Source organism: Macrosteles quadrilineatus, unplaced genomic scaffold, assembly GCF_028750875.1.
Source record: "Macrosteles quadrilineatus isolate MER2022 unplaced genomic scaffold, UCM_ALF_1.0 Scaffold_6__1_contigs__length_79288215, whole genome shotgun sequence".
NCBI classification, from domain to species: Eukaryota; Metazoa; Arthropoda; class Insecta; order Hemiptera; family Cicadellidae; genus Macrosteles; species Macrosteles quadrilineatus.
In genome coordinates this window covers 64,830,215-64,856,592 of record NW_026542599.1, presented here as the reverse complement: position 1 = coordinate 64,856,592, position 26,378 = coordinate 64,830,215, and the positions used below count along the sequence as shown (strand labels likewise).

At 35.1% G+C, this 26,378-nt stretch overlaps 1 protein-coding gene across 1 annotated transcript in view; it reads right to left on the bottom strand.

Moving 5' to 3' along the window:
• Positions 1-488: 488 nt before the first annotated feature.
• The window catches only part of LOC128996508 (sodium channel protein 60E-like), a 317,588-nt gene continuing 291,698 nt past the window's right edge, over positions 489-26,378 (bottom strand). The window contains exons 17-34 of the mRNA XM_054421885.1: positions 22,513-22,724; positions 20,686-20,808; positions 18,984-19,336; positions 14,792-15,035; positions 13,677-13,992; positions 12,322-12,438; positions 11,557-11,715; positions 10,628-10,732; positions 9,560-9,755; positions 8,640-8,787; positions 8,062-8,195; positions 6,942-7,135; positions 6,349-6,551; positions 5,594-5,866; positions 4,893-5,112; positions 4,208-4,347; positions 3,422-3,495; positions 489-673 (exon numbers count right to left, since the gene is read on the bottom strand). Of these exons, the coding sequence (XP_054277860.1) occupies positions 489-673; positions 3,422-3,495; positions 4,208-4,347; positions 4,893-5,112; positions 5,594-5,866; positions 6,349-6,551; positions 6,942-7,135; positions 8,062-8,195; positions 8,640-8,787; positions 9,560-9,755; positions 10,628-10,732; positions 11,557-11,715; positions 12,322-12,438; positions 13,677-13,992; positions 14,792-15,035; positions 18,984-19,336; positions 20,686-20,808; positions 22,513-22,724 (3,396 nt within the window). The remainder of the gene's footprint in view (positions 674-3,421; positions 3,496-4,207; positions 4,348-4,892; positions 5,113-5,593; positions 5,867-6,348; positions 6,552-6,941; positions 7,136-8,061; positions 8,196-8,639; positions 8,788-9,559; positions 9,756-10,627; positions 10,733-11,556; positions 11,716-12,321; positions 12,439-13,676; positions 13,993-14,791; positions 15,036-18,983; positions 19,337-20,685; positions 20,809-22,512; positions 22,725-26,378) is intronic.

The window sequence follows — 26,378 nt, the reverse complement described above, 5'->3', positions numbered from 1 at the left end:
AATACGCCATTTCTTTTGGGCTTGGTTAAATATTTTGCAATAATTTCCGCAGGACCTCAGATTAGAAGACAATATCAGTGGTAAATAAAATAATACATCCATAATTTGGTAAATACCGACACATAAAGTTAAGCATTCCATTTATAATGTTGTCATATAACAAAAGAAACAGCTGTAGTTTCTTATTACATAGGATCGCTCAACAGTACCCAATGTAATTTTGCTAATTTTAAGGGTCCAGAGGTCAAACTGCCATAAAACTCGGGGTATTCAACAAAAATCAATACGTAATACTAAAATCAGTGTACTCTATTGGTGGTTCAACTAAGTATCAATAGCTGACCAAAGCTTTAGTGACACGGGATGTCTAATTCTATCCATCGTCAATACGCTAAGTTATCTCAACATCTCTTCCAGTTTCACTCGACTATGTTCATTGTGCAGTGTGAGGGCTGGGGGGGGGGTGAGTGGACGTGTTGGGACGAGACTCACCTTGTCGGTACGTCGTCTGGCTCCTCCTCTCCGTTGGCCTGTGTGCCGGTGAGCAGCAGCAACGGCAGGTTGAGCCACATGGTGCCGAGCTCTGAGATGTCGCTGGCATCACTGGCTCGAGAGGACTTACGACTGCTCGCTCGGGAGCCACGGTGAACGTGCAGGAACGCTGACAACTTTCCTGTCGACCAGAGGAGTGCAATGTTACAAATATTGGGGAGTCTAGATTGTAACAGTTTGGTATTTAGGATTATACAGGGTGTTTCTAAATGATGGACAAGGTTTAAGCTCTTTAATTGGTTTTTAACTTCCAAACTCACAAATCAGACAAAAAAAATAGTTTTGTTAAAAATCTTAAAGTGTCCAATGAGAGCTTCATCCTTCATAGCCGATAAGAAAGTTCTTCCCCGATTTCATTTTGAATTGGGCCACCAAATCCCATTGCAAATGCATTTTGCTTGTGTATGTTCATGCTGACCAAAATATAGCTTTAGGGCAATTTATTTCATTTATAACATAACCAATGTCATCTATAGTCTCAGTACAGTATGTCGTGTCTTCATTGGAAGGTTGTCAACACGATAAAAAAAAGTTAAACACACGTAAACCGGCCAAAAACTAAAAAAGGAGGTCACATCGGACAGAAACCAAGTCTAAACTGGCAGGCAAAATGTTGGTGATTGTCTTTCCTTTGTTTCTTACTCCTTACTCCTCGAGTTAAACTGGTGTCATTTAATCCCAATCCAGTATTTTAATTGATATCATGAATGATTAGTTGATTACTAGGTATAGTTTAACTTGTCCTACAGCAACGTTTTGGATTTTGTAAATATAGTATCTACACATACCAATCTTCCCAAGTAAAATTTATTGAATTTGTTAAAAAAGCTACCTACAAATGCTACACCAGACCTGACACAACTCAAGGAGCTCAGTCAGCAGTAAAGGAATACTCCATTTTATTCAAATGGTTTTCCATGAACCCGCTAAGATAGAAATAACGGTCAGGTATGGTGAAAATTCATCTAATCGTGTACCACCAATTTTTAGCAGTGATGCTTAACCACTTTATATTCAATTTGATGAATTATTTAAAACTTAAATGTTATTATTTATGTAACAGATATCATAATGTGTAAAGAACTCCATCTATTTATTAGAACCACCCTGTATTTTCCAACATTGATTCACCGCTGGTTTAGGGATCGCTTGGATCCATATTTCCCCAACCAACAATGAGTTTTAGCTATGTGATCACGCCGAGAAACAGTTACCGTTAGCTGTTAGCTGAAGATATAGCTGTTGTTTTTCTGGTTATGAAAGCTAGATTATTTTGCATAACAAATCCTAATAATTATTGCCTAAAAAGATTATTTGACGATTTTTTTGGAATTATATAAAAAAACATGTCAACTTAAAATAAGTAGGCTTATGTTTATTAGGTGTTGAACACATTTTTAAGAGTAAATAAATATAAATTAAAATTACATTTTCTAAGAGGTTTTACAAACTATAAACTCTGATCCTGTGATCTGAATGACAGTTGGTCTCAAAACTTTTAACAATTTGTGTACATAATACAAAAATACTTTCTTAAAGCCAAATCTATTCTGCTTAGTTACAATATAAACAATGAAGGTCTAAAAATATAGAATTAGCAGTAAACTTGTGCTCAATTTGAGGGCGGTAGCTTTTCAGCCTTGGGACTTCACATAGTCATATATGCAGTCCTGAACTACAAGTAATTCAAACAGCAAAACTTTGCTTTTCAATTCCAGTGTTGACTATACATAAAATCAAAGCTACTACAGTGCAGTTGTTTCTACAATAGATTAATCTCTAGGGTCAGTTCTGAAGCGTTTACAAATTGGTTTACTCGCTGTTCGGCAAATACACTACAAGGAACGCAAGTATACTAGAGGACAATACTGGGATTTTGTATGAGGAGTGAAGGAGTTGGACAGAAGTCTGTGATAACGTGACACGTACGTAAGTTCTTACCAGGGGCTTTGTAGGCATGGAAATAAACAGTAAGAAATATAAGTGCAGGTGATCTTAATCTGACGATCATCCAATGTGAGAGGTTTTAAAATTTAAAATTAGATTTTAAGAAAAGGTTTTTATTGCAATCATGCGATCTCAACTCTTTAAATGTTTTTAATTAATTCTTTGACACCACAGGAAGCAAAAGGTATGCAACACAATCTTTTGGGATATTTAACATGAATTAATTCTATCTTACAGCTTCTGAAAATAATTCTCTAGTTTTATAATATTGCTTTTACCTATTTTAAAAGAAAAATTTGTCAATAGATTTTGGACTAGATTTAGTAATTTGACTTCGAATTTTAAAATAGTTAAATTTCTAGCTTAGTCATACATTTTAAAGTTAAAAACAAAATAGTTGACCGCAGTAAAAAAAATATATTTTTTTTAAATTAAATAATTATATGTACCTACTACCCATTACCCAATCCGTACTTGGTTACCTAACAGATTCCATGTAATTTTGTTTTTAAAAGTTAAGGAAAATCTGGGAAATGTTTTAAAGGAAAGGGTTAAACATATACCTCTTTTTTATACGTTATTTTGTAAAACTAAAAAATACATAAATATAAATTCCTTTATGTGGTCCCAATTTTAAAACTTAGTCAGTTTCACTTTTAATTTAATCTAAAAGATAAACTAACAGAGTCAAAATAAACTACCAAATTTTGGTCTTCAGGAAATTATCTGCCAAAAATCCTGGTGCAGCCATCCAAAGAGGAAGATTTGACAGTTCATTATTAGTTTGTTGCATATTAGTTTCACTACAGCACGTTTGACCAACTATTATATCCCTATCACATTCAGTTTTAAAGATTTATTTGAATGTTTTAAAATACTGTATTTGATTAGCTCTTGCAGGCTGGGTGAATGTTTCACTTACCTTGCCATCCGCCGGGGCTAGAGTTGTGAGTATTCTCATCTTCAGCATCCTGTTGTTCCTGCTCCTTCTTTCTTCTGCAAGTTTCAACATGTACGTTACTCAAACAAGTTAGAACATGAAAGGTAAGGACAGTGAGTTGTAATGGTATTGGAATAGTCCTAATAAGTCTAACACTTTAATTTTGATGAAATGAAATTATTATCTTATCCAACCACAGTTGTTGGTACAGTATGACGACTAGTTTTGTTCCTTTGAACTTCATCAGGTCATTTTAAATGCAACCACATTATCAATGTATTTAATACATTGCGGTATGTCAATTAGATTCTTTAAGAAAACTGTCACAATCACAATAACTGAAACTTGCCATGTTGATAAAGAAGTTAAAATGGAATAAAAATTGGTAAAACTGATTAAAACTGTACAGGCTGGCCAGCACTGTCTTACTACTGCCACTGACTAAATAAAACTTACTGAATCATGATGTTTCTTTTTCTTCAGTGTCACCTGTATTTCAATTTGTGTTTTTCTTATTTTATACTTCTTTGATTTGCAACTTGATTTGTAAATGTATAAGATTTTTAAAATATAGTCCGGCTATTTTCACCAAAATGTGTGGTTGTAATTTTGGGATTCAAAAGCAGTAAATTTAAAGACAGAAAACTTACACTTTTTACATGAAGGATGATTCACAAACATGGAAATTTTCCAATATCCATTTTATGATTCAGCAGAAGATAGGTAGAAACAAAAATAAATGTACAACCAACACTTCTCTGTACTTACCTCTTGTAGTCTCGGAACGCTCGCTGTATTGTTCTCGCCGCCTTATCTTGTCTCTTCCACATCCTCGTTGAGGACACAATCTCCAGCTCCTTCCTCGTTGGGAACTGCTTCTTGAACTTGATGTCCATCTGGTCTTGCAACTGGAAAAAAATTATAGGTTTTGGAAACCTCAGTACCTAAGTTTTTGGTCTGAATAACCATGCCCTTCAATCTCTTTTGTATTTTGCTGCTTGAAGTGTAGTGTCAAGTTTATCAATGTGATTTGTTTTTTTGACACATTATTGATGTGTCAAGTGGTCTGCCATCATCCAGAGTTTTAAAGAAGAGACTCTTCATTATCGTTATCGAATATAAACAAACATGTCCTGCCCACCTTAATCCACGGCTTATTGCCATTACCACCACATCTGTGTTTGTATTGAATCCTCAAACGTGGCTCAGGTTTTTTGCGATTTATATGATAATTGATCAATGGGAGCAGTTTCTAGTTACAGTAAAACTGGTAAAACCTCCATAACAATACAAACAAATAAATTAACATGCCAAAAAGTTCATCCCACTCCATTCTAAACTCACCCTGCATTAAGTACCTTAAGATACACGCCTTGTTGTCTTAAGTTTTAAAACTAGAAAATATTTTATAAAAAAATACAGTGCGTAGCAGGAATTAAAAACTCTAACTTACCTTCTTGAACTCCTCAGTCTCCTCGACATGTCCCAACACGTGTTTGACGAGTGCATGAAGGATGTCCAGGCAGTGGATCTTGTTGCCTCGCGCGATCGGCAAGTTGAAGCTGACCAGCGCCACGATGTTTGGCTTGGGGATGCCCAGTGGAGGGTCAAGACTCGCGATGAAATCACTCAACTGACCGAACCTGATGAACTGCGTTGCGTGCGGATCAAACCTGCGGACAAGTTGGTTTTATAATTAATCGCTCCTTCATGAAATATTGCATAATTTTCAACCATATTGTATCCATCCATCATAACATACCTTTGGTCAAGTAGCCTGTCAATTATTTATAATATTATAAAAAATAAATACAGAAATTTCAGGAATGCCACCGCAAAGCCAAACTAAGTAGTGCTGCTTTATCTAGGTTGTAAAGACCAGCTAACCCAAGAGCTAAAGTATTCTTAACAGTTTATGTAGTAATGCTCGCAAAGGCTATATGACTCATTCTCTGATATCCATGAGTATGAGTCTTGAACCCATCTCCATTAAACGGAGAGACCAAGTTGTTGCCCCCACCAGAACGACCAGATCAAAAGAGGATAACTTTTAGTGATTTAGTTTACGTTGTTAAGGGGGAACAGCTTTTAAAAGCTAACAATGACTTGTAACTCACAATCGACCTGTTCAAGGAGAGGTTCTGAGATACGTACTTGGACCAGCGGATGTAGAACATCTCCAAGTCGTCCTCCACAATGCCAATCTCCTCCTCTTGATGAGCCTGGTTGAAGTTCTCCAGGATGATGGCGATGTACATGTTGATGACTATCATGTAGTTGATGATGATGAAGGAGGTGAAGTATGTGATGGCTAGGAGAGGATGGCCGCAGTTTCCGTTGGGCTGATCGTTGAAGTTAGGGTCGCAGTCAGGCGGCTGGATCATCAGAGATTCCAACACGTCGTTCCACCCTGCTGACGTCATCAGTCTGGACAAAAGGTGATTAGCTTTAGACAACGGAGATGATTCATGATGCACTCTGCCTCATTTGACATTAGTCTTTAGATGGAAAGTGGAAATGATTACTCGTGAAATCCCGCCAAAGCTATCAGTCTGGTCAAATGGTTACAGGGGGGGGGGGGGGTCATTAAAAAGAGTAGAGTAAAACATTCACACATTCTTATAACATTAAGACAGCCATCAAGTTAAATTTTGAAAGATTTATGTGGCAGTTGTTGCCATCCTTTGGTGGGTGGGGGTGGGGTAGGGGTGTGAATTTATAGTAGTTGCTAATTGCTACTGTTGCTAGTATAGTGAAGTAAAACTGCATTTCATGGGGTTGAGTATTTTTTAAATTAACTGTCTGTAAGTTGATACTACTTTTTTTAACTGAGCTAAAAAATCTAACTCATTAAAAATAAAAATCACCACTAATGGCAATGGTGTGTTCTCCACGCAACTGAAAATTACCTGAACAACAGCTGCATACTGCGTCCGAATGTCTCAAAGTTGACCATGTCATTGAGTGCTCGTTGCTGCTTCACATGACCAAACACGGACATTCCAATGATCGCGTAGATGAACGTTATCAGAGCCAGGAGAGCTCCTATGTTGAACAAGGCTGGCAAAGAAACTACTAGAGCAAACAGTAACTTCCGTATACCCTTGGCAGCCTGCAAACAAACATGAACCAAACATCATACACTTAGACCGAACAACATATACTAGTAGGGTGCAAAGCTGAATCTGTTTTTATATAAAAAATCCAAAGTAAAATAAATCAACATTTGATCCTCTGCAATGTTCTGAGTTGTGAAATATGAAGACAACGGCAATAGTGGAATTAACAGTTTTGAAAATATTAGTTATGAAATGTTTTCAAATTAATGTAAACAAATAAAAATTTAAGGATGCTTCAATTGACATCATAACATATATTTTAGGTACAATGATTTGCGAGGACATAATATCCAAACAAATATTATCTTGGTACCAGGACCACAATAATTAAATTCATGTATCTGTTATTTTAAGTAATAGTGTTTCTATGAGGCAAACGATACCTTAATCAGCCGCAATATCCGGCCGATTCGGAAGACTCTGACAACTCTGAGCAGTGTTGGCGAGACTGGGAAGTCAATCATGATATCCTCCATGAGAATACCGAGGATGGAAGCCAGAACCAAGAGGAAGTCAAACATGTTCCAAGGGACGGTGAAGTAGTGATACCTCAGTCCGATTATCTTCACCATCGCCTCTGAAAACAGTTTTAGATTTTATCAGTACTATTTCTCTTATTCTACTTTAACTTCTTTCTATTTAGCTTTCCATCTAGGCCTACAAACAATTTAATATCGTGTTAACACTAAATTTAGAAACTAGTTTAATTAAGATGCTATAGCTTCGAGTAAATCGTCCTTTCAGATTGGATTGGTTAAGAAGTCTGTTTATAGACAAAAGAAATCATTTAGTTGATAGCTACACACTAGCAGCAGCTCAATTATATTACATCCAGTTTTAATTCTATAACAGCAACGTCTCAACTTTATTGAACCCTCCGAGTGTCCCTTGTTTTGGCCTTAATGTCTGCCTATTTTTTGCTCATTTGCAAGGTTTTATTAAAACGGATCTGAGAAGCTTAAAACAATGTTAATTCTACTGTTCTATATACCATTTTGTTTGGAAAATCATGGGCTTCAATATTATACATAGAACATAAGGAACATTTGTTTCTACAATATTTTCGGAACTAAAATGAATAGCGCTTAGAGACAGACCTCCGGAGAAAGCTCTGAATCTGTCAAATAAAACGATACCTAACTCGATCCAGTTCAATCCGATTTTGTCAGTCATAGAGCCTTTGCCGTAAACAGTGTTTTGTGTCGCTGCAGCGACAAATAACACTCGGAGGGTTAACATGGAAATAGGATGTCTATCAACAGGCCTAAACTCTAGTCAAATAACCTTCAAGATAATGGAATGGTAGAGGAGAGCTGACTGATTTTTCCTGATCTGTTTCATACAAATATTTTCATAAAACTTGTGGACCTCACCTAAATATGTTCAACATCACAAGTTTTAAGATAACTTGATGTAAAAAAATTTTTTTTTTTTTTACTGAAAGAACCAGTGTTTTACTGTATCCAGTAAGCTTATCATGCCAATTCAACTTTTCATACTGACCTAAGCCGAAAACCGTGGTGAAGAAGGCATTGCTAACTTCCAACACAAAGAATATTGCATGGTGTTGGTTGTAGTGCTCGATACCCATCGTCAACATGTTGAGGAAGATCAAAACAAATATTGCAATCTCAAACCTGAAACAGATTGAACAACGTGCTACTTTAATCTTGACAGTATATTGTATCATGTATAATTTACTTTATTGGTCCCATACAACATCTAAGAACACGTATATATTTAAATAATGAGAGTTCATGACAAAATATACTGTATTTGTTTCTCTGCTAGATTACACAGGTATTAATTTGTAGATTTTTTAAGTTCACTAACATTTTTAGACACGTCTGAATAAATAGTATCATCACAAAACTGCAGCGAATGGGCCACGGCAGATCATTTATATAAACAAAAGGAGTCCCAAAACATACCTCTGTGGAACACCATGTTCTATTGAAATGTTTTTGCTTCAAACCAACAAAACTATAATAGCTAGGTTTAGAAGAATGTTTGTTATTGTTAACATAGTGAAAAGCGTATTTGCTCAAAGCAACAAAAGTAGAACAAACAAATAGCATTACCTTCTAGAATTTGATAAATCATAAAACATTGCTAGGAACTGATTCAAAGGTCTCTTTATAACTTTCTGTGGTTTCTTTCTGCCCAGCTTCTTCATCGCTGTGTAGTAATGTTTTTGACTTTCCGTGAGGAACATTTCTAACACTCCCCCTTCATACTGAAACAAAAGAGAAAACCTGAAAATATAATGAACGATTGATTTTAAATTATCTTTGTCATAAATACAACGATGATATGGTATTAGACCAGAAATACATGTTTGTATCGCTTTAGACTTCCAAAAGTACCTGTATAAAAAATGTAATCACTACTTTTTTTAGTAACTACTGTAATTACATATTTGTACACGGGTTGTATGTAAATTAATTTTTCTTAACCTAGAGCTTGTTACTGTACTGTACATTACCTTTTTGATAGGAACACCACTAACACTACCAAGTATCATAAACCTTTGGTGGTCTTAAACACGGCAGTAAGCAAAGTTTAATCCCAACTGAAATCTCTGTCACGATAGTAACTTATCAACACCAGCTGCACGTACAAATTCACATAGCCTTCTGCACACTTTTAACCCACTTGAACATTCTTTTCGTCTAAGCACTTTTCTGCATGCACATCCGTCAACTGGCAAAATATTTGTTTAAGGATTGATACTCTTTACACAGAGACCAAATAAAATTTTCCTTGACCAGAGTCTAAATTTTCCTCGGCATTTTTTACAGTTACTACGACAATAGTTGCATAGGGTGAGAAACAGCTGGTATAGTGAGGCGAAAATAAAAGTGTGCACTGCTGTCAGATCACAACTAGCTCACTTGGACATGACTTAAGTTGTAGACATTAATACAACCCTTGTATTTTAGGTTTGAAACCAGCAATATGCATGTAAAATTCACACAAAAAATAGAAAATCGCCCCTTACATACCTTTTTCTTGAGCATATTGAAATTGTCTATAATTACTCCTATGAACAAATTAAGCGTAAAGAAGCTCCCGCATACAATGAATATAACAAAGTAGATGTAGGCGTACAGATTGGCCTCGTACTCAGGTTGCTCATCAACTCCTCTAGCATCCACTGCATCCGCCATCACCTCCATCCATCCCTCGAATGTAGCCTGAAACGTTCCATCTTGCATCAGATAAGTAGTCTAAAATAGTATATTTCATAACAAGAGTAGAAAGTGAGTCATATTTGAGACAATGTTTGAAGTGTGAGATTTATCAAGCAGTATAAGCTTGATATTTTAGCAATGCAGTTTTTTGCTGTGCTAAAAACATGTAAACTGTTCTAAGAGTGTCTATTGACAGCTATGTACGATATACAGGGTGAATCAGACCACCCGTGCACATACTTTAACAGGATACTTTAATACTTTATACAGCCGCTTGTGTAACTCACTAGACTCACTGATCAGTTACAGTATAAAAATGTTTACCACTTCCACAATCTAGGGATCTGACATTTTTTGTAGAGAACCGTCTCGGTCCCAAACCACCTAAAAAATTAAAAAAGTTCAATTTCAAATTACAAACCCCCCCCCCCAATAAATTTTCTTAAATCCCCCTTTTTTTGAGCAAAATATTTTTTTAACGGCTATAGCTCGAAAACGGTGAGAGCAATCAAAGATTTGAAGTAATTTTCATGGTCATGAATTAAATGTTCTACAAGACCTTTTATTTGCATTTTTCGAATATCACACTCCTTCACAATCAAAAAACAACCTACTTCTAAAATTTGTAAAATGTCTTGGATTTATTACAACCTTTTATTAACTTTTTAAATTACTTTTCGGACATATATTTATACTTTTAATGATCCTAACAATAAAAAAAAATGCTTAAATGACATTTCAAATTGCAACCCACAGAAAAAAATTTTAATGGCAGGTTTTCAATTAAAAGAGTTTTTTTACGCTTGTTGGGACAAACTGTTGTGCATGGGTGGGTTGATTCACCCTGTATTTTTAACAAACAAGTTTCTACTCACCACTTGAAATAAAGCTAAGTAAGCGTTTCCAACATTGTCAAAAGTAATTTTGGAATTTATCCACGTAAAATTATTATCTTTACACTCATGAATGTTTTTTACAACCTGAAACAACAACAACAGTTATTAGCCATAAATACACATAATATACCGATACATAGAAAATGATGTTTTCTTGATTTTTACCAGTATTTAAAATTTCTTCAGTAATTTTACTACTGTATGGGTGTTTATGATTATGAAAGGGAAATATATTTTTACCGAATATTTTATGTCATAGTCCACTAATCATAGTTTTGCTCAAGTAAATCTTATCAATGGTAATGCAAAATGAAATCCATACAGTGTGTAAATTAAGTATAGAAACAAATCTGTATTTTTAAAACCAAAATAAATAGAAATATTCTGTTTGTGGCATTGATTGTTAACAAAGGTTCCGCAATTTTTTACATAAAGAAATTGTTTTAACACCCCTAACAGGGTAAGGGGTAGGGGGTGACTTATTTTTGGGTGACTTTATTTTAAATTCTGGAATACCCGTCATTTTGGCTAGGGGCGAGATATCCACCTCGGGTTTACGTCATTACGTTTTTTTGACAAGCCCTTCAAAATTAGGGGTCACTCAATAGGGGTTGCTATTTGAAAAAAATAAGTCACCCTGTTAAAGGGGTTAAACAATGTTTTTTATGTAAAAAATTGTGGAACCTTTGTTAACAATAAATGCCACAAACAGAATGTTTCTATCTATTTCGGTTTAAAAAATACAGATTTGTTTCGATACTTAATTTACACGCTGTATTTCATGCCTGGTAATATTTGATTTTAAAAATTTAATCTAAATGTATTAAAATTAATTTTAAAAAATCAACAACGGATGTAAACGAAAAACAAAAGAAAAAATTAAGAAAAAAACTGTAAGGATGACTTACAGATACTGGAAGAAGCTCTCCGTCGTCATCAACACATTTGAAAAACTTTCCTCCAAAAAATTGAACACCCATAATAGAAAAAATGAGCCAAAACACCAAACACACTAACAGGACGTTGAAGATGGAGGGAATGGCGTACATCAACGCATTCACAACTATCTGTGAACAGAAGCATTCGTTAAGCATTTCAATTTTATTAAATTGTCCAACAGGACATTATGAAAAATTAAATTTAAAGCCACTTTATTTTGATTTTTTTCTGTAAACCAATTTTTATGTTGATTATACAGTAATCATAGTGTAGTGATCCTACATATTTTTTTCAGTTTCAGCTTTGGAATATAATTGAGTTGCTTATTGCAGAAACCCCATAAGCAACAATTTTTAAATTTTGACTTTTCAGTATACCTTGATGTATACCTTGATTGATGATGTACAAATTGAAATAAGCCTACATCGTTTTGTGCAGAAATCACACAACTGGGGAAAATAGTTGGTTATGGGGTTTGTGAAATAAACGATTCAAATGTATTTCCTATCATAGGAGTTAGAAACAAGAGATAATTTCACAGAACTCTATAGATATGTTACCTAGGTGGTTAAGAATGTACAAAATGCAAAAATGTTTGCTACCTACTCACCACAAATAAAATTACTCATGAACTCTACTCTGAACTGTTGTGAAAAATAAAAGAAATGAAAATAAATCAAATTTAAATTATGTAATTAGAACCAAAATCCGGAATTGAAGCAGACACCACATACCCTCATTCCCTGCCATCTAGATATTGCTCTGAGCGGTCTTAAAGCTCTTAACGTCCTTAAAGACCTCAGTACTTTGAGATTTTCATTTTCTTCTATTAATAAACTAAATATTGATACCTGGAAACATATACATTTTATTATTTATAAACACCTTACTCTAACAGGATAGATTGAAGTTTCTATACATTAAAACTGAATCCAATTGTTGGTTTTAACAACTAAGTAAAACAATCCGTAATGATATTAAACTTAAAAATTCGTAACTGTATGTGTGTATAACAGTTAGTTATAAAAACAACAAATGATACAATTATTACTGCACTTATATTTTATTTCATAACAAACACTTCTCTGATTTCTCTTTATGCGGTAAAACACTATTTTTTGTGTTAAATTGTTTAAAATAAATCTTTGTATTGATTTCATCACATTGATGGATTACCATTACCCCCTCTCATCGATTCCAAGAAACACAAACAAGTAAACCAAGTTAAGAAACACAAACAAGAAACCCAAGTTAAGAAACACAAACAAGAAGCCCAAGTTAAGAAAAACAAACAAGAAACCCAAGTTAAGAAACACAAACAAGTAAACCAAGTTAAGAAACACAAACAAGAAACCCAAGTTAAGAAACACAAACAAGAAGCCCAAGTTAAGAAAAACAAACAAGAACCCCAAGTTAAGAAACACAAACAAGAAACCCAAGTTAAGAAACACAAACAAGAAACCCAAGTTAAGAAACACAAACAAGAAACCCAAAATAAGAATCACAAACAAGAAACCCAAAATAAGAATCACAAACAAGAAACCCAAGTTAAGAATCACAAACAAGAAACCCAAAATAAGAATCACAAACAAGAAACCCAAAATAAGAATCACAAACAAGAAATCCAAGTTAAGAAACACAAACAAGAAACCCAAAATAAGAATCACAAACAAGAAACCCAAAATAAGAATCACAAACAAGAAACCCAAAATAAGAATCACAAACAAGAAACCCAAAATAAGAATCACAAACAAGAAACCCAAAATAAGAATCACAAACAAGAAACCCGAAATAAGAATCACAAACAAGAAACCCAAGTTAAGAAACACAAACAAGAAACCCAAGTTAAGAAACACAAACAAGAAACCCAAGTTTTGTGTTGTTTAAACATTTTCTGACCCTATGATGATGACTATTTATTAATGATATTCTCCAGCTCATTATTTGCATAATTTAAACCTGCACTGTTTCATATAAAGTACATTTCACATCAAGAAGTGTTTCACATGCTTGTAATTTAATTGTAAAATTCAATCTAAATTAACACAACACATCTCACATAATAGAAGAATCGTTGAGTTATACTTACAAAAACAATAATAAAATCTAAAGCTGTCCAAAAGCTAGTGAAGTATCTATAAAACCCCAATGCGATCCACTTAAGCACCATTTCAACGATAAACAGCAAACAGAACCCGAAATTAGTCCAGTAAAGAATGGTTTTGAGGAAGACGTTTCTGTCGAGGTAGATGTCCTCGAAGCAGAGGGTGATACTCGACGCAAAGATGAGTACGAGGATGACCCACTCAAAGGCTGGAGTGTCCACCACTTGCAGTACAGAGGTTCTCATGTTGGTCCACCACTGGCCCAGACAGGTGTTCATACAGTCATCACAGCAATGTGACCTGAGCAACAACATACAAGATGAGTACGAGGATGACCCACTCAAAGGCTGGAGTGTCCACCACTTGCAGTACAGAGGTTCTCATGTTGGTCCACCACTGGCCCAGACAGGTGTTCATACAGTCATCACAGCAGTGTGACCTGAGCAACAACATACAAGATAAAAACTATCAATGGGTTATTATCACTATCATTATGAGATGGTAACGCCACCTAGGTGCATATTTTAACCCAAATATAAGTAAAAGATGAGTGTAGAATGTTGTGAGGTGATCTGCGTAGCTTTGTTGCTGACTAAGATCAGCTGTTTCATCAGTCAGGATCATTTTTCACTTCAAAAATTATCAGAAATAAATTCAGGTAAATTCTGGGTCCAGTTTCGAACGATCAAAAAGCTGGAATCGATCCAGCTTCCTCGATCCTTACCTTCCTCAGGATCAAACCGGCGACCATTTAATTGATAGAGGAGTACTTCAACCAATTGGCTATCCAGCCCTCGCTAATAAGTGAACCCTGATTAGTAAAATACTTAGTTATTTATTTTTACTTTTTTGGAACGTCAGAATGTAAGCTTAACCAGTTATAAAATTTCTCCAGTTTTTGTAGCAATGCTGCATAATAAAGTTTGTTTACGATAAATTTTTGTTTGATACCTACACAAGCTTTGTGAAGATACCTTAAGACTAGAAACTATGTCAGTACCTACACTACTGTCTTCCTTCAACTAACTGCTGTATCTGTATCATATATTCATATATCAATGCTCTCAACGGAATCACGATCAACGCAGGTCGGACTCACCTCTGATAACAATGCTGTGGAAAACAGTCTTGTGGCACTTTAACAGTCTTATTTTGGCCAAAGCCTGGGAAGCTTCCGATCCCATCGACGTAATTCCCTTGCGAGTCTCGTCGGCCGCCAACTGTAAGTTCATCAACATAAGAAACTAGAGTTAACCAGGGTTTTTTTTTATTCGGCGGAGTCGCTTCCTTTTGACTTGGCTCCTCTTCGCAACAAGTTTCCAGTTTCTTCTTCAGCTCGTTTTCTGAAAAAAGAGAAAAAAACTATTAGTTACGTGAAGATCAAGAGTTGAGGCAATTTCCATTCATGAGTAACTTTGCATGAGATTCCAATGAGATGAAATAAAAAAATATAACACATATATTATTAGCCTGAACACATTTTTCAGCTAAATTAATAAGTCTGTAAATGTAAATAAACTATCAATCCCAATCAAAAATGTAAAGTTTATAAGTAAAAATGATTTTATTATAATAAACAAGCCATGAGCTGAAATAAAACAATTTCCATAAAACACATAAAAGTTCATGGTGGTTTTTCAATAAATGATGATTCAGCTAGTGATTATTAAAGCTACCTAAAGCAAATAGATGTTTAATTTACCATCATGTGGTGACTACTCAAATTAATCCACTATTTAAAAATAAAAATCATTAAAAGTATTTTGAATTATGAAAAATACCAAAACACAAACAAAAGATTAATTACTACCAGATCAAAAAATACAAAATATTATGAAAATGAATTCAAAAATTGAAAAAAAATATAGCATTTATAAAAATAGTAACCTCAAAAAGTATTTCACTCAAGGGTAGGTCTCACACTCAACAATTCTACGATAAAACCTTGCATGAGTCTCGTCCATATATATGTGACTTTATTACTCCGAGTCAAATCATGGAGTTTTGTGAATACAATAAACCCTTTGAGTGCTTTTTGACTTTTTCACTTATGTCCTCTTTTTTATACAGACGGTTCAAGCAGAGTACAAGATTGACTCTAGTTCAGACTTGTATTAGTTTTGAAAAAGATTAGTTACAACTCAGTACCTACTTCAGCTAGTGAGATGGTTTAAATTTTTTTATATGGCTTTGGTACAATAAGAATGCATTGGAGTGAAGCCTAAAAAATTACAGAAATGGTTCAACAATGATGAACCTTATACTGTAATTAATTTATGCGTTAATTCAACTGCCAATTTTGTAGAATGTATTGTGATTGTCATAAAGAATTTGTGGACAGATTAATAGTTTCTATCACATTACTCCTACTACAGTTATTTTCTTCAAGGTGAAATATTAAATTTACAATTTTCATCCTTCAAGAAAACTTCAAACTTGGATCATAAAATCTCTACACTCAAAGGGTTAATTGGTGATTACAACTCACCGAGATGGAAAGGTAAATTCTCCAACGTAGTAGGTAAGTAAAGACAAGGATATCTGGTGTTGGCAAGGGGGTTGGGTTATGATGAAATTTAACGTGCATGAAAGTAAAAATACTTCACTCTTGTTCGGAAGTCTAAGTGCCAAATTTACAAAGTCTACTCAGCAAATCCCTGCTGTATGTACAAGCTAGAGTAGTTTCAGTTTTGTCAAATCCACTCGCTTGCTGCAAGCGAAGTCATACCAAATGCAGCAAAAAAGCAAGCAAGTAGCGAGTTTTGTAGGACCAGTCTTATGTGCTTAGCGAGTATTCAAGCATACAAGCAAAAGTTCAAAATACTGTACAACCCTTAAAATTAAGAAAGTTAATTTCTAGAAGATATTGTTGCATTATATAGCAGAGGAGAAAATGAAAACAAATTTCAATGAAAATCGTTTGTATCTACAAGTGCGAAGTGTACAAAACCATTATTTGGTTTTAGTGTATTAATTGACGCTTTCAGGTCCAACCTTTGATATATCGGACACTAAACGTAACTTAACTTCCTCTTGTTTAATTTAAATGAGGTATAAATCCAACTAACACAGTTGAAAGTTAATCGTTGACATGTACTGCAAGCTGTAGATGAAGTATACGAGGGGTAGGTAGAGGAACAGCGATGTTATGGTAAAACAAAGGCTGAAAAATGTAAACCCTACTTTTCTCATGTTTAGAATTGATCTTACATTACAACTAAGATACTTTGAATGAAGACTATTCAAATTTCTCAAGATATATAAATATGGTACATGTATTAAATGCTTATCTCCCTTTTTCAAATACAGTAAAATTTGAACACCAAAACCCTCAATAATGAAATAATCCTAATTTCCTTCTTTTGTATTTTTTTCTGCTTCCCTAAAATTGTTTTACTTTTCTGATTTGTCCCTTTACCTTTTTAGGTCTAAGAGGTTTTTATGGAATAGACAGAATTTGGGCAAATAATCTATTTAAATCCCAATTGTATATAAATATACATTCAACAAGATGTAACCTCTCAGCAGACATACCTCTCAGGTTGACATACCGGTACCGGAACATGCCATCAAGTATTTACAATTCGTACTCAAGCAAAATCGACCATTTAAATTGCCAAGTATTAAGAGAGTTTTAAATCAAACCCCATCTCAAATTCAGGTAAAAACCTTAAACCATCGTTCACAACCAATGCTCGATTTGCAGAGGAACAGCGTTCTGGTACCTCTCAAAAACTTGTTGAGGGGGTCATAATTCCCATTAGGTTGCAGTTTCGACACCTAATTTTTTACAAATCGAGCAGTGTTCACAACTGTTATTTAACCGAACCATCCAAGTGCTTGTGACTGTGAAAAACTATTTCTAGACTAAAAGTTTGTCACTAATTTGTGATTGTGCTCTCTGCCACATAATCTAATAAAAGATCATAAATAATGTTTTTTCATATGATGAATTGTAAGATTAGAGTTTAACCCTGCCTATCTGCAGGTAACCCTTCCCATACTACCTAGGTACAATTTGGTTTAGAGATACACAGTAGATGGGTGAGATTGAAAAGTCCGATAGTCTTTGCAATTAATCCTTAACACATTTTGGTTTTATACTTCTATAGTGATATATGAGTGAAAAATGATTGTGAAAATTATTGCAGGAGATCCTGCAAAGAAGTTCAGATCTTTGCAATATTCAAGGATATTCCAGCGATCAAACTTGCCCTTGTTTGAGACGCTAACCCATAAAATCAACTCTATTATTGTACCGATTTCCAAGGAATCTTCTCACTATTTTTTACACCCCTACCCTAAAATGTGCTTGATAAACTCTTATTGTACGTCACAATGCTGTTAAGAGTCATGGTTTAAAAATTCTACCATGTCATATTGTATAAAAATTCAAACCAGAAAATTCCACACTTCTACGCTAGAAATGCCAAAAGTTTGTCCAAAAGCAAAGCAAACTAATGCTGTAGGACCACTCCACAAGGCAGATGCATGCGTCAACCAGAAGTCATCCAGTAATTACCTCTCGTTTAACTTCCTTCTGTTGGCTACAGTCGGTGGTCCGCCAGGTTTTCACTAATTATTTAAGGCATTTGTTTAACACATTAGTTCAACATGAGCTACGTAAGTTTATTAGTTATTTTATTTGCGGATTACCATTTGATTACTTTAAATTACAAACATATGTTTTATTTCCATTATATGAGTTTATATATTTTAATTTATGGATGTTTTCAACTAGAAACTGGAAAGTTACAAAACGGTATAATGAGTCAAACATTAATAGTGCTACTGAAATTTGTTACAGTATTTACTTAGTAACTTATAAGATTTATATAAAAGCTATTTAACAAAGAAAAAAAAAATTATCTTTATACTACTTGATTGTAAACTTAACAAAATCTGTTATTTAAATACTGTTAAGGTGAAACAAAAAATCTACTCTGTAATTATTATAGCTTTCACTCATTCAAATTAAACATTATTTTTTATTTCATTACCAATAACTATACTGTTAAAATCAAATCCATAGCTTCTAAGCAAAACCCTGTATCAGTCTAAATTGTTTGATATTTTTAAAACCTTAACGATAAATCATTACATATGTCCATCAATGCAAATGTGGTTGAAACCAGAAACCCAGTGGAAGCGTTAGTGTTAGCGACACTCGAGATACATGCTCGTTGTGTGTCGAGATATTCACTCGACAGTGAGCCACTTTGAAAATGATCATGCTACAGATCTTACAGTAAAATTAGCCTAGGTTGCGTTTTGTCTGGTCGTCGTCTTACCCTCTGAACTCTCGCGCCGTGTGGCCAGTTGGTAGGAGCGTCGGTGCAGCCCATGCGCCGGTGACGACAGTGATCGTCTTCGCTCCACAAGTCTCGGCGAATCATCCACCCTCGGCAGGTTTAGTTCCGGAGCGGATATGGTAGGAGCGACACTCATCGCCTCCGCCATGATGCTCGTGTACAACTCGTCTTCTCTGATGTCTATGTCACCCTTCTCCCTCTCCTCCTCGTCTATGCGTATCCTTACGTCGTCTCCGTGCAGTGGAATAACAGTGCAGAGAGGGTTGTCCGGGGAAGGAGTTGCGACTGTCTCCACGCGCAGTCTTGGTGGAGGTGATGTCACTTCGTAGTAGCTAGGTAATGTAAAACATCTCTCAGTGAACAAACAAATATCGGTTGACCAATGTATTTCTACATATTGAAAAATATTAACTATTGATCACCCAATGTGCTGAAGACAAAATTTTCATTTGATATAATGTATTACCAAACCTTATTAAAACAATTGAATATTCCCACATTAAATAATGCATGTTAACAAAACATTTCAAGCATGTCATGGTTTTTTTAGTGTATTTTTGTTATCGAATGATGGTATAATGCCACTGATTAAGTGAAATTAGAATGAAGGTAGTGCAAATCCCCTTACTCTGACTTTCCGTCTAACTGGGGAATGGAGAATTATTTAAGGCCCAGTACAGTCTCAGGTAAATAAAGACAGGTTTCATCATACAGACTATAGACCCATTACAGACTGGACTCCTGGACTAGAATCCGAGGATGTTTTGATGTTTAATGGCTTACTTCAGTGAATAGCTGAATAAAATATAGTAAAATTTAAGAAGTCAAAAACATAATCAGTATCCAATGTAAGCAGCTATACCAACTCGACGACATCATAGTACTACTGAAATAAAGTGTTGCATTACACAATAGTATATTTTATTACTAGGACCGAAAGTGGCGTTTTCCGGCGCGTGCTCTAGTTTTTGTGTGAGGCGAAGCCTCACACAGGGAACCCCAATTTCACGTGCGAGGCGAAGCCGAGTATGTGAGAGTTATTTCAACGTACGAGGCGAAGCCGAGGACGGGAATAATGGAGCAAGTGCCGGATAATAACTTTCGGTACGAGTTATGAACGATACTTTTCATCACGACGCAAAAATACACAAACACAGAATAGCAGACCTCAGTAATATTGCAACTGTTTTACTTCTCAATTAATTAGATTGACATCAAAATAAAATAATTTTTTTTTAAAAGAAACCTAGGTTTATTTTTGATTAATTTTTAAAACAAAAAATAGGAGAAAATATTCTAAAGGTAGCCTACGTATATTTTTCAATAAATTTGGTTTAAACATCAAAATAAAAGAATAAAACATTTGTCAACCATACACACAGCTGATTCAAATAATTAAATTAAACCGTAACAAAACACTAGCGCGCGTAGTGAATAAGTGGAGAACTAATTGAGAGCGAGGGAAAGTAAATTTAGAAAAATCAGCGAGGGAAAATCAGCTGTTCGATTTTCCCTCGCTCTTAATTAGAGCTTGGGAAACGACTACTTTCATTGATGTCAGCTGTTATCGAAAATAGTTACTTTCGTTACGGAGTGATGAAAATTAATTTTACTTGCATGCGATTTAAGTAAACAGAATTCCTCAGTAATAAAGAAGCTGTAAAAGTATTTATATTTATACCCAGAGTGGCGCTGAGGAGTGCTGTGAGAGCTCGGGTTCTGTTGGTAACACTGAGAATCCACCTGAGTCTTCCCTTCCATCACCTGTTGTATAGTCCGACAGTAGGCTCGGTCATCCATGTACCTGTCCAAAAAGACTAGTTACTTTTCTGCAAAAGGCTGGATTTGCTTAGGGTAATAACTTCTGTAGTTTTGACAATATTTTAGGGATGGTCAAGTCTCGAAATTTCGGGAAATTTTTGGGAAATTTTAATTCTCGTTACACAAGACGAGATTTCTTTTTGGCCGAGATTTTTATTGAGACGAGAATAAAAAAAAAAAAAAAAAAAAAAAAATTAAAAACGCCTGCAGAAAGTCAATGCAATACCCGCAATACAGGAGCGTGTTGTAGTTGCGTTTCCTTTGCGAAGGCGTTCTTATTTAATTAATTCTTTAAATGTAAATATTACTTTTTATTTGAATAATATTACTTTAATAACATTTAAGTAGTTTTGTTAAGTGTAAGCAGTGTAAGGAATGTTTTATTACTATAAAAAGTCAAAACAAGTAACAAGTAACTATTTTATAAAAATTAATATTGCTTTTATTTTATGATTTATTTTATTTTGGGATAAGTTGAACTCTATCCTAACTGATATCACTATGTTTCCTAATCGTAGGCATTTTTAATAAGTTAGGCGTGATTAATAAAAAAATGTTATGCTGATGTTTTTTAATAAAAGATTGTAAATATTCTTGCCTATTATCATTATTTTTGTATTTAAACAGTCATCTAACAATGTTACAAAATCAGGTAAAAATTTTAACGTGCATTTCCCGTTGTGTATGAGAAGGGAAATCCCGTCTCGATCTCGTCTCGAAATTTTATGAGAAATAAAAAATCTCGTCTCGTCTCGTCTCGAACTAAAAATCCAATCTCGTCCATCCCTACAATATTTCTTTTATTTTACCATGAGAGACCGAGAGGCGATCAGACCTGAGATTAGAATCATAGATAAAACATACTCCCTTAGTAGATTTCTCATCCTTTTGGAACAGCTAAAGACAATTTTATTGTTAGTTCTGTCCGGTGCGCTGTAGAGGTTGTGGTTTGCTTACAATATGTTTCTTGTTATTTCAGTCATTTAAAACTCGTTTAGCCAAATAAAACCATCTAATCGTAAACAATAACTCGTCCCATAGTTGAATACCGAATGAGTAAAGCACAAATCATGAACTCAACCCTAAAATAACAGAAACAAAATTTCGTTGACACTAGCGATCAGTGTCACCAGACATGAACTAGACACAAAAAATTAGCTTCAAAATTTACAATGGGGTGAGAAGTCTACTTGTGTTGGTTAGTCTATGGTAGAATCCTGTAGTAAGAGAAACTTAAGCATAGTAAATGGTGCATTGAAATTGGTGCAAATGGTGCACGATGCATTGGTTATAACAAATTATTGTTAGCTTAAGTGGCTGTCACCATGGACTTGCTGATATTTGTGATGATAGACAAATTTATCGATGGGCGAGTCAATGATAACTGCATTTCGCCAGTCCGCTCTCTTTAACCTAGAAATGTGGCTTTCCCGCTCAAGACACACTCACTAAGCTATTGTGGTCTGATTGTTGTAAAACCATTGATCTTTTGGCGAAGCAAGGTATATCCTCTATATCCTCAAATGAAATATTTCTCGGTAGAAAAAATGAAAGAAGGTTTTATGAACCTCTTGGACGACAGTCCAATAACACTTCTATCAAGTTTTCAAGATGTTTTTATAAATGAGCGAGAAGCAATAATTTGTTGCAGCACTTCTGAACATTAAAAAATTAAATATTATATTACCTCACACTATCTCTCGGCGAGTTGCTGATAGATGTCTCTTGAATACCACACTCTTTCTTCTGAGACACAACTTCCCTCACTAGTTCTTCCAATCTGAAGTTCTTTTCATTCTCATTCTTTTCTATTGCTTCTTTTCTCTTTCTTTTGTTTTTCGCAATTATTGACTTGATTCTTTCGAAACTTCGAGCGATTTTGGAATCCTCTCCAACCTCCTACAAGACGTGAAAACATTTTTTAAACTTGTTAAAAATCATTTTACTGACATAGTATGCTTTTGAAATTCCTGAACTGAAGGTTACAGTTTTACACTTCATTCTTCATTTATGTGTTTTTCAAGGGTAATGTTACAATATTTACCTATCACTGTAGTTTATTTGATCAAAAAGAATGATTTTGTATGCTACTATCAGTTTTATTCAATATTCAAAATTTTTTATGGGTAGGTATAATTATCCTACCTTACATGAGTAGGTGAAAAATGGGAAATTTAATACAAAAATTTAATTTTATTTTTTACTTACATATAGAGTTTTAATAATCATTTACTGTTTGAGACCAGTCTGCAAAATGCCTTTGTTATGTTTATATTTGCGTTTGGATAACCTTTTTAATGTATTTCTGTTTTATTATAAAATACTTTTGACCACTGGCCCAATAAATTAGTACATTCATGAACTTAATTTACAATCTTTAGAGAGTAAAGCTCGGTATGAATTTTTATATACTCGTTGATCCACTATTAACTATTTAAGAAGAGTCACTCTAAAACATTTTTGAACATTTTAAAAACCAACACAACGATTATCATGTTTGAAAGATTTTTTTTACATAACTTACACCAATAACTGACTGCCAATTTTTTTTTTCAACAATTTACTTTCAAATAAACATACAGTAAGTATCAATCTAAGTTTTTTTCTGTAAAATAAAGGTAGGTACTCAAATGAACTAAAACCATAATAAATCAAATAATATTCTAGAACACCAACATGTTACCAACTACCTACTTCACAATGAAACATACTTTACAATACAATACAAATCAAGTGTTTACACAAGACACTAACACTGAGGGAGAGTTTAAACATTTTATCTCAGAGAAATGTTTTTTTACAATGCAACTTTTCCAGTACATGGACATCTTGTGCTGAAAAATGATTTGTGCAGCTTACGGCAGAAAGCTATATTTACAAAACATAGACGAAAAAATGTGTACTACTTTGATGAAATAAAGTATTCAAATTATGTCACACAATCATAATTATATATTATGACTATGACACAAGATTATGTATTAGGATTTTGACAGATCCGGTTTAATTACTTTGTCTTTCAGTAGGCCTACTGTTTGTTTTATTTTCAATCGTATGTAGATCTCTAACTGTTGACAGAAGATTAATATACTATACCTACACAACTTTGACAAAAGTCACTGTCACATAAACTTTGTACACAACGCCATGTATTCAAGTTGAATCAGGTCACATTTAGCACAAACAAGTCGTTAGTCTGGATCATAAGCAGTTCATCATGGGTTTTAGAAGAAATTGTTAAATGTCAAGCTTTTATTGCAGCAGATGAATGGGAAAATTTATGAACCAAAAATTATAGTTTATTAAGTTTAACACGTTCGCTGCGGGCTACTATAATTGTGGTACCTGAACATCCCACGCAACAACAAATATTATAAATTATAATAAAACGTTTATTTGTTATTATAAATGTAGCGCTGTGCTCCCCTTACTGAAATTCCCTCGGTGTGAGCCTAGCAATCGGTGGGGAACGTTGCTATTGTTGTCGCGTGTAGTGTCCGTTTTGTACGTCATTTTGGTGCAATTTCGTTTTCGGATCGGCCATTTTTGTATTTTACTGTGTCAGTCCTTTTTGAACGGTGTAGTGTGGGGTTTTGGCTTAGATATAGTGACATGGTATAGAGCATAACGACTGTAGTGTGCAGTGTGTAGCATTGTGGAAGGAACCTAACCTCAAAATTGTGCTTGATACCTTTTATGGTGTATCCGGGTACTTTGCCCTAGCTTTTTCCCCCATTTGGCAATACTGAGGGCCTGTTAGCACTTTTGTTTAGTGCTGCTATATTCGGTTATTATAAAGCTATGTCCACAACTATTGTTGGAATACAGTTGTGGCGTCAACTTAGCCACATCTGTGATGCCTTTGGTCTATACTTTATTTAATATTTATTATGTAACAGCTGTTGCTAGTTTTGTTAAACATTTAGTTTTGACTATGTTATGATTCAGTACACTTCTTTATTCGTTTTTAAATAAATCATTATTAAATATTCGTTCATATAGTGGTGAAATTAATTCATACAGATTACACACCCTATATATTGGTGACCCCGAACAACAACAACCAGAAACACGACATTCCTTCATCAATATTACCAATGTCGCTAGAAGAAATCGAAGCTCAATTAGCGAATCTACGACAGCAACAAGATGAACTATCTACCAACGTTCAGCAACGCAACGACCCTGGTAATGTATCAGTGAATCGAGTTGCAGTAAAGCTTCCACCATTCTGGGCCGATCGACCTAGTCTATGGTTTGCTCAGGTAGATTCCCAGTTCGCCATCTCAGGCATCACAAGCGATGACACTCGGTTCCACTACGTCGTTTCTCAGCTTGAAACACGTTACGCAGTGGAAGTAGAGGACATCATCACAAATCCGCCTGCAACGAATCGTTACGCTGTACTTCGTTCGAAGCTTATTGAAAGGTTGTCTACTAGTGAAGAAGAATGTGTACGCCAGTTGATCAGCTACGAAGATATCGGAGATCGCAAGCCATCGCAGTTCTTACGCCACCTACGTACTCTGATCGGTCCAGCCCAACTACAGGACAAAATCCTTCGAGCACTCTGGCTACGTCGTCTCCCTATTAACATACAAGCGATCATCACAGCTCAAAATGAACTTCCACTGGATAAACTTGCAGATATAGCGGATAAAGTCATTGAAGTTTCTACAAGAACACCACAAGTATCAGTAAATGCTACAAAAACACTTGAACACACACAGTCTAATGACGACCTCACTGCTGCTATTTCGAGATTGACGCAAAGGATTGACGCACTCGAAGTATCACTTCAGCACAATCATTCGACCAATCATGACAAGAAAACATCAAAGAACGCGAATAAAGATTAGCACAAATCTACAAGTCAAATCTGCTGGTATCATGCTAAATTTGGTGAGCACGCGTCAAAATGTACTTCTCCTTGCTCTTATGCGGGAAACTCCAAGGACGGCCAGTAACAGCGGCGACTGACTGTCGAGCACCCAGCCGCAGAATTTTTGTCATGGATCAAAATTCGAAACTCCGGTTCTTGATCGACACAGGCTCTGACGTATCATGTTATCCAAAACGTCTTTTACGAGACCGTCGCACATCTACAGACTTTGAACTAAGTGCCGCCAACGGTACTACTATCAAGACTTACGGAACTTGTTCCATGACTTTGGACCTAGGCCTTCGCCGTAGTTTTGCATGGCAGTTCACAGTTGCAGATGTCAGTGTTCCAATCATTGGCTCGGACTTCCTCAGTTATTACCATTTGCTTCCTGACTGTCGTTTGTTGCGACTTCATGATGCCAAAACAGGACTTATCACAGGAGGACAACTTTCCGTTACGACTCAATGTAGCGTAAAATCCGTAGTCACTACTTCTCCCCTCTCTAAAATCTTGCATGAATTCCCTGAAATTACTCGCCCTCCAGGATTGCCTCGAGAAGTGAAGCACCAGACAGTACATCATATACACACGACTCCAGGACCTCCTGTATTCTGCCGACCACGACGACTGGCCCCTGAAAAGCTCAGCATTGCAAAGAGTGAATTTGC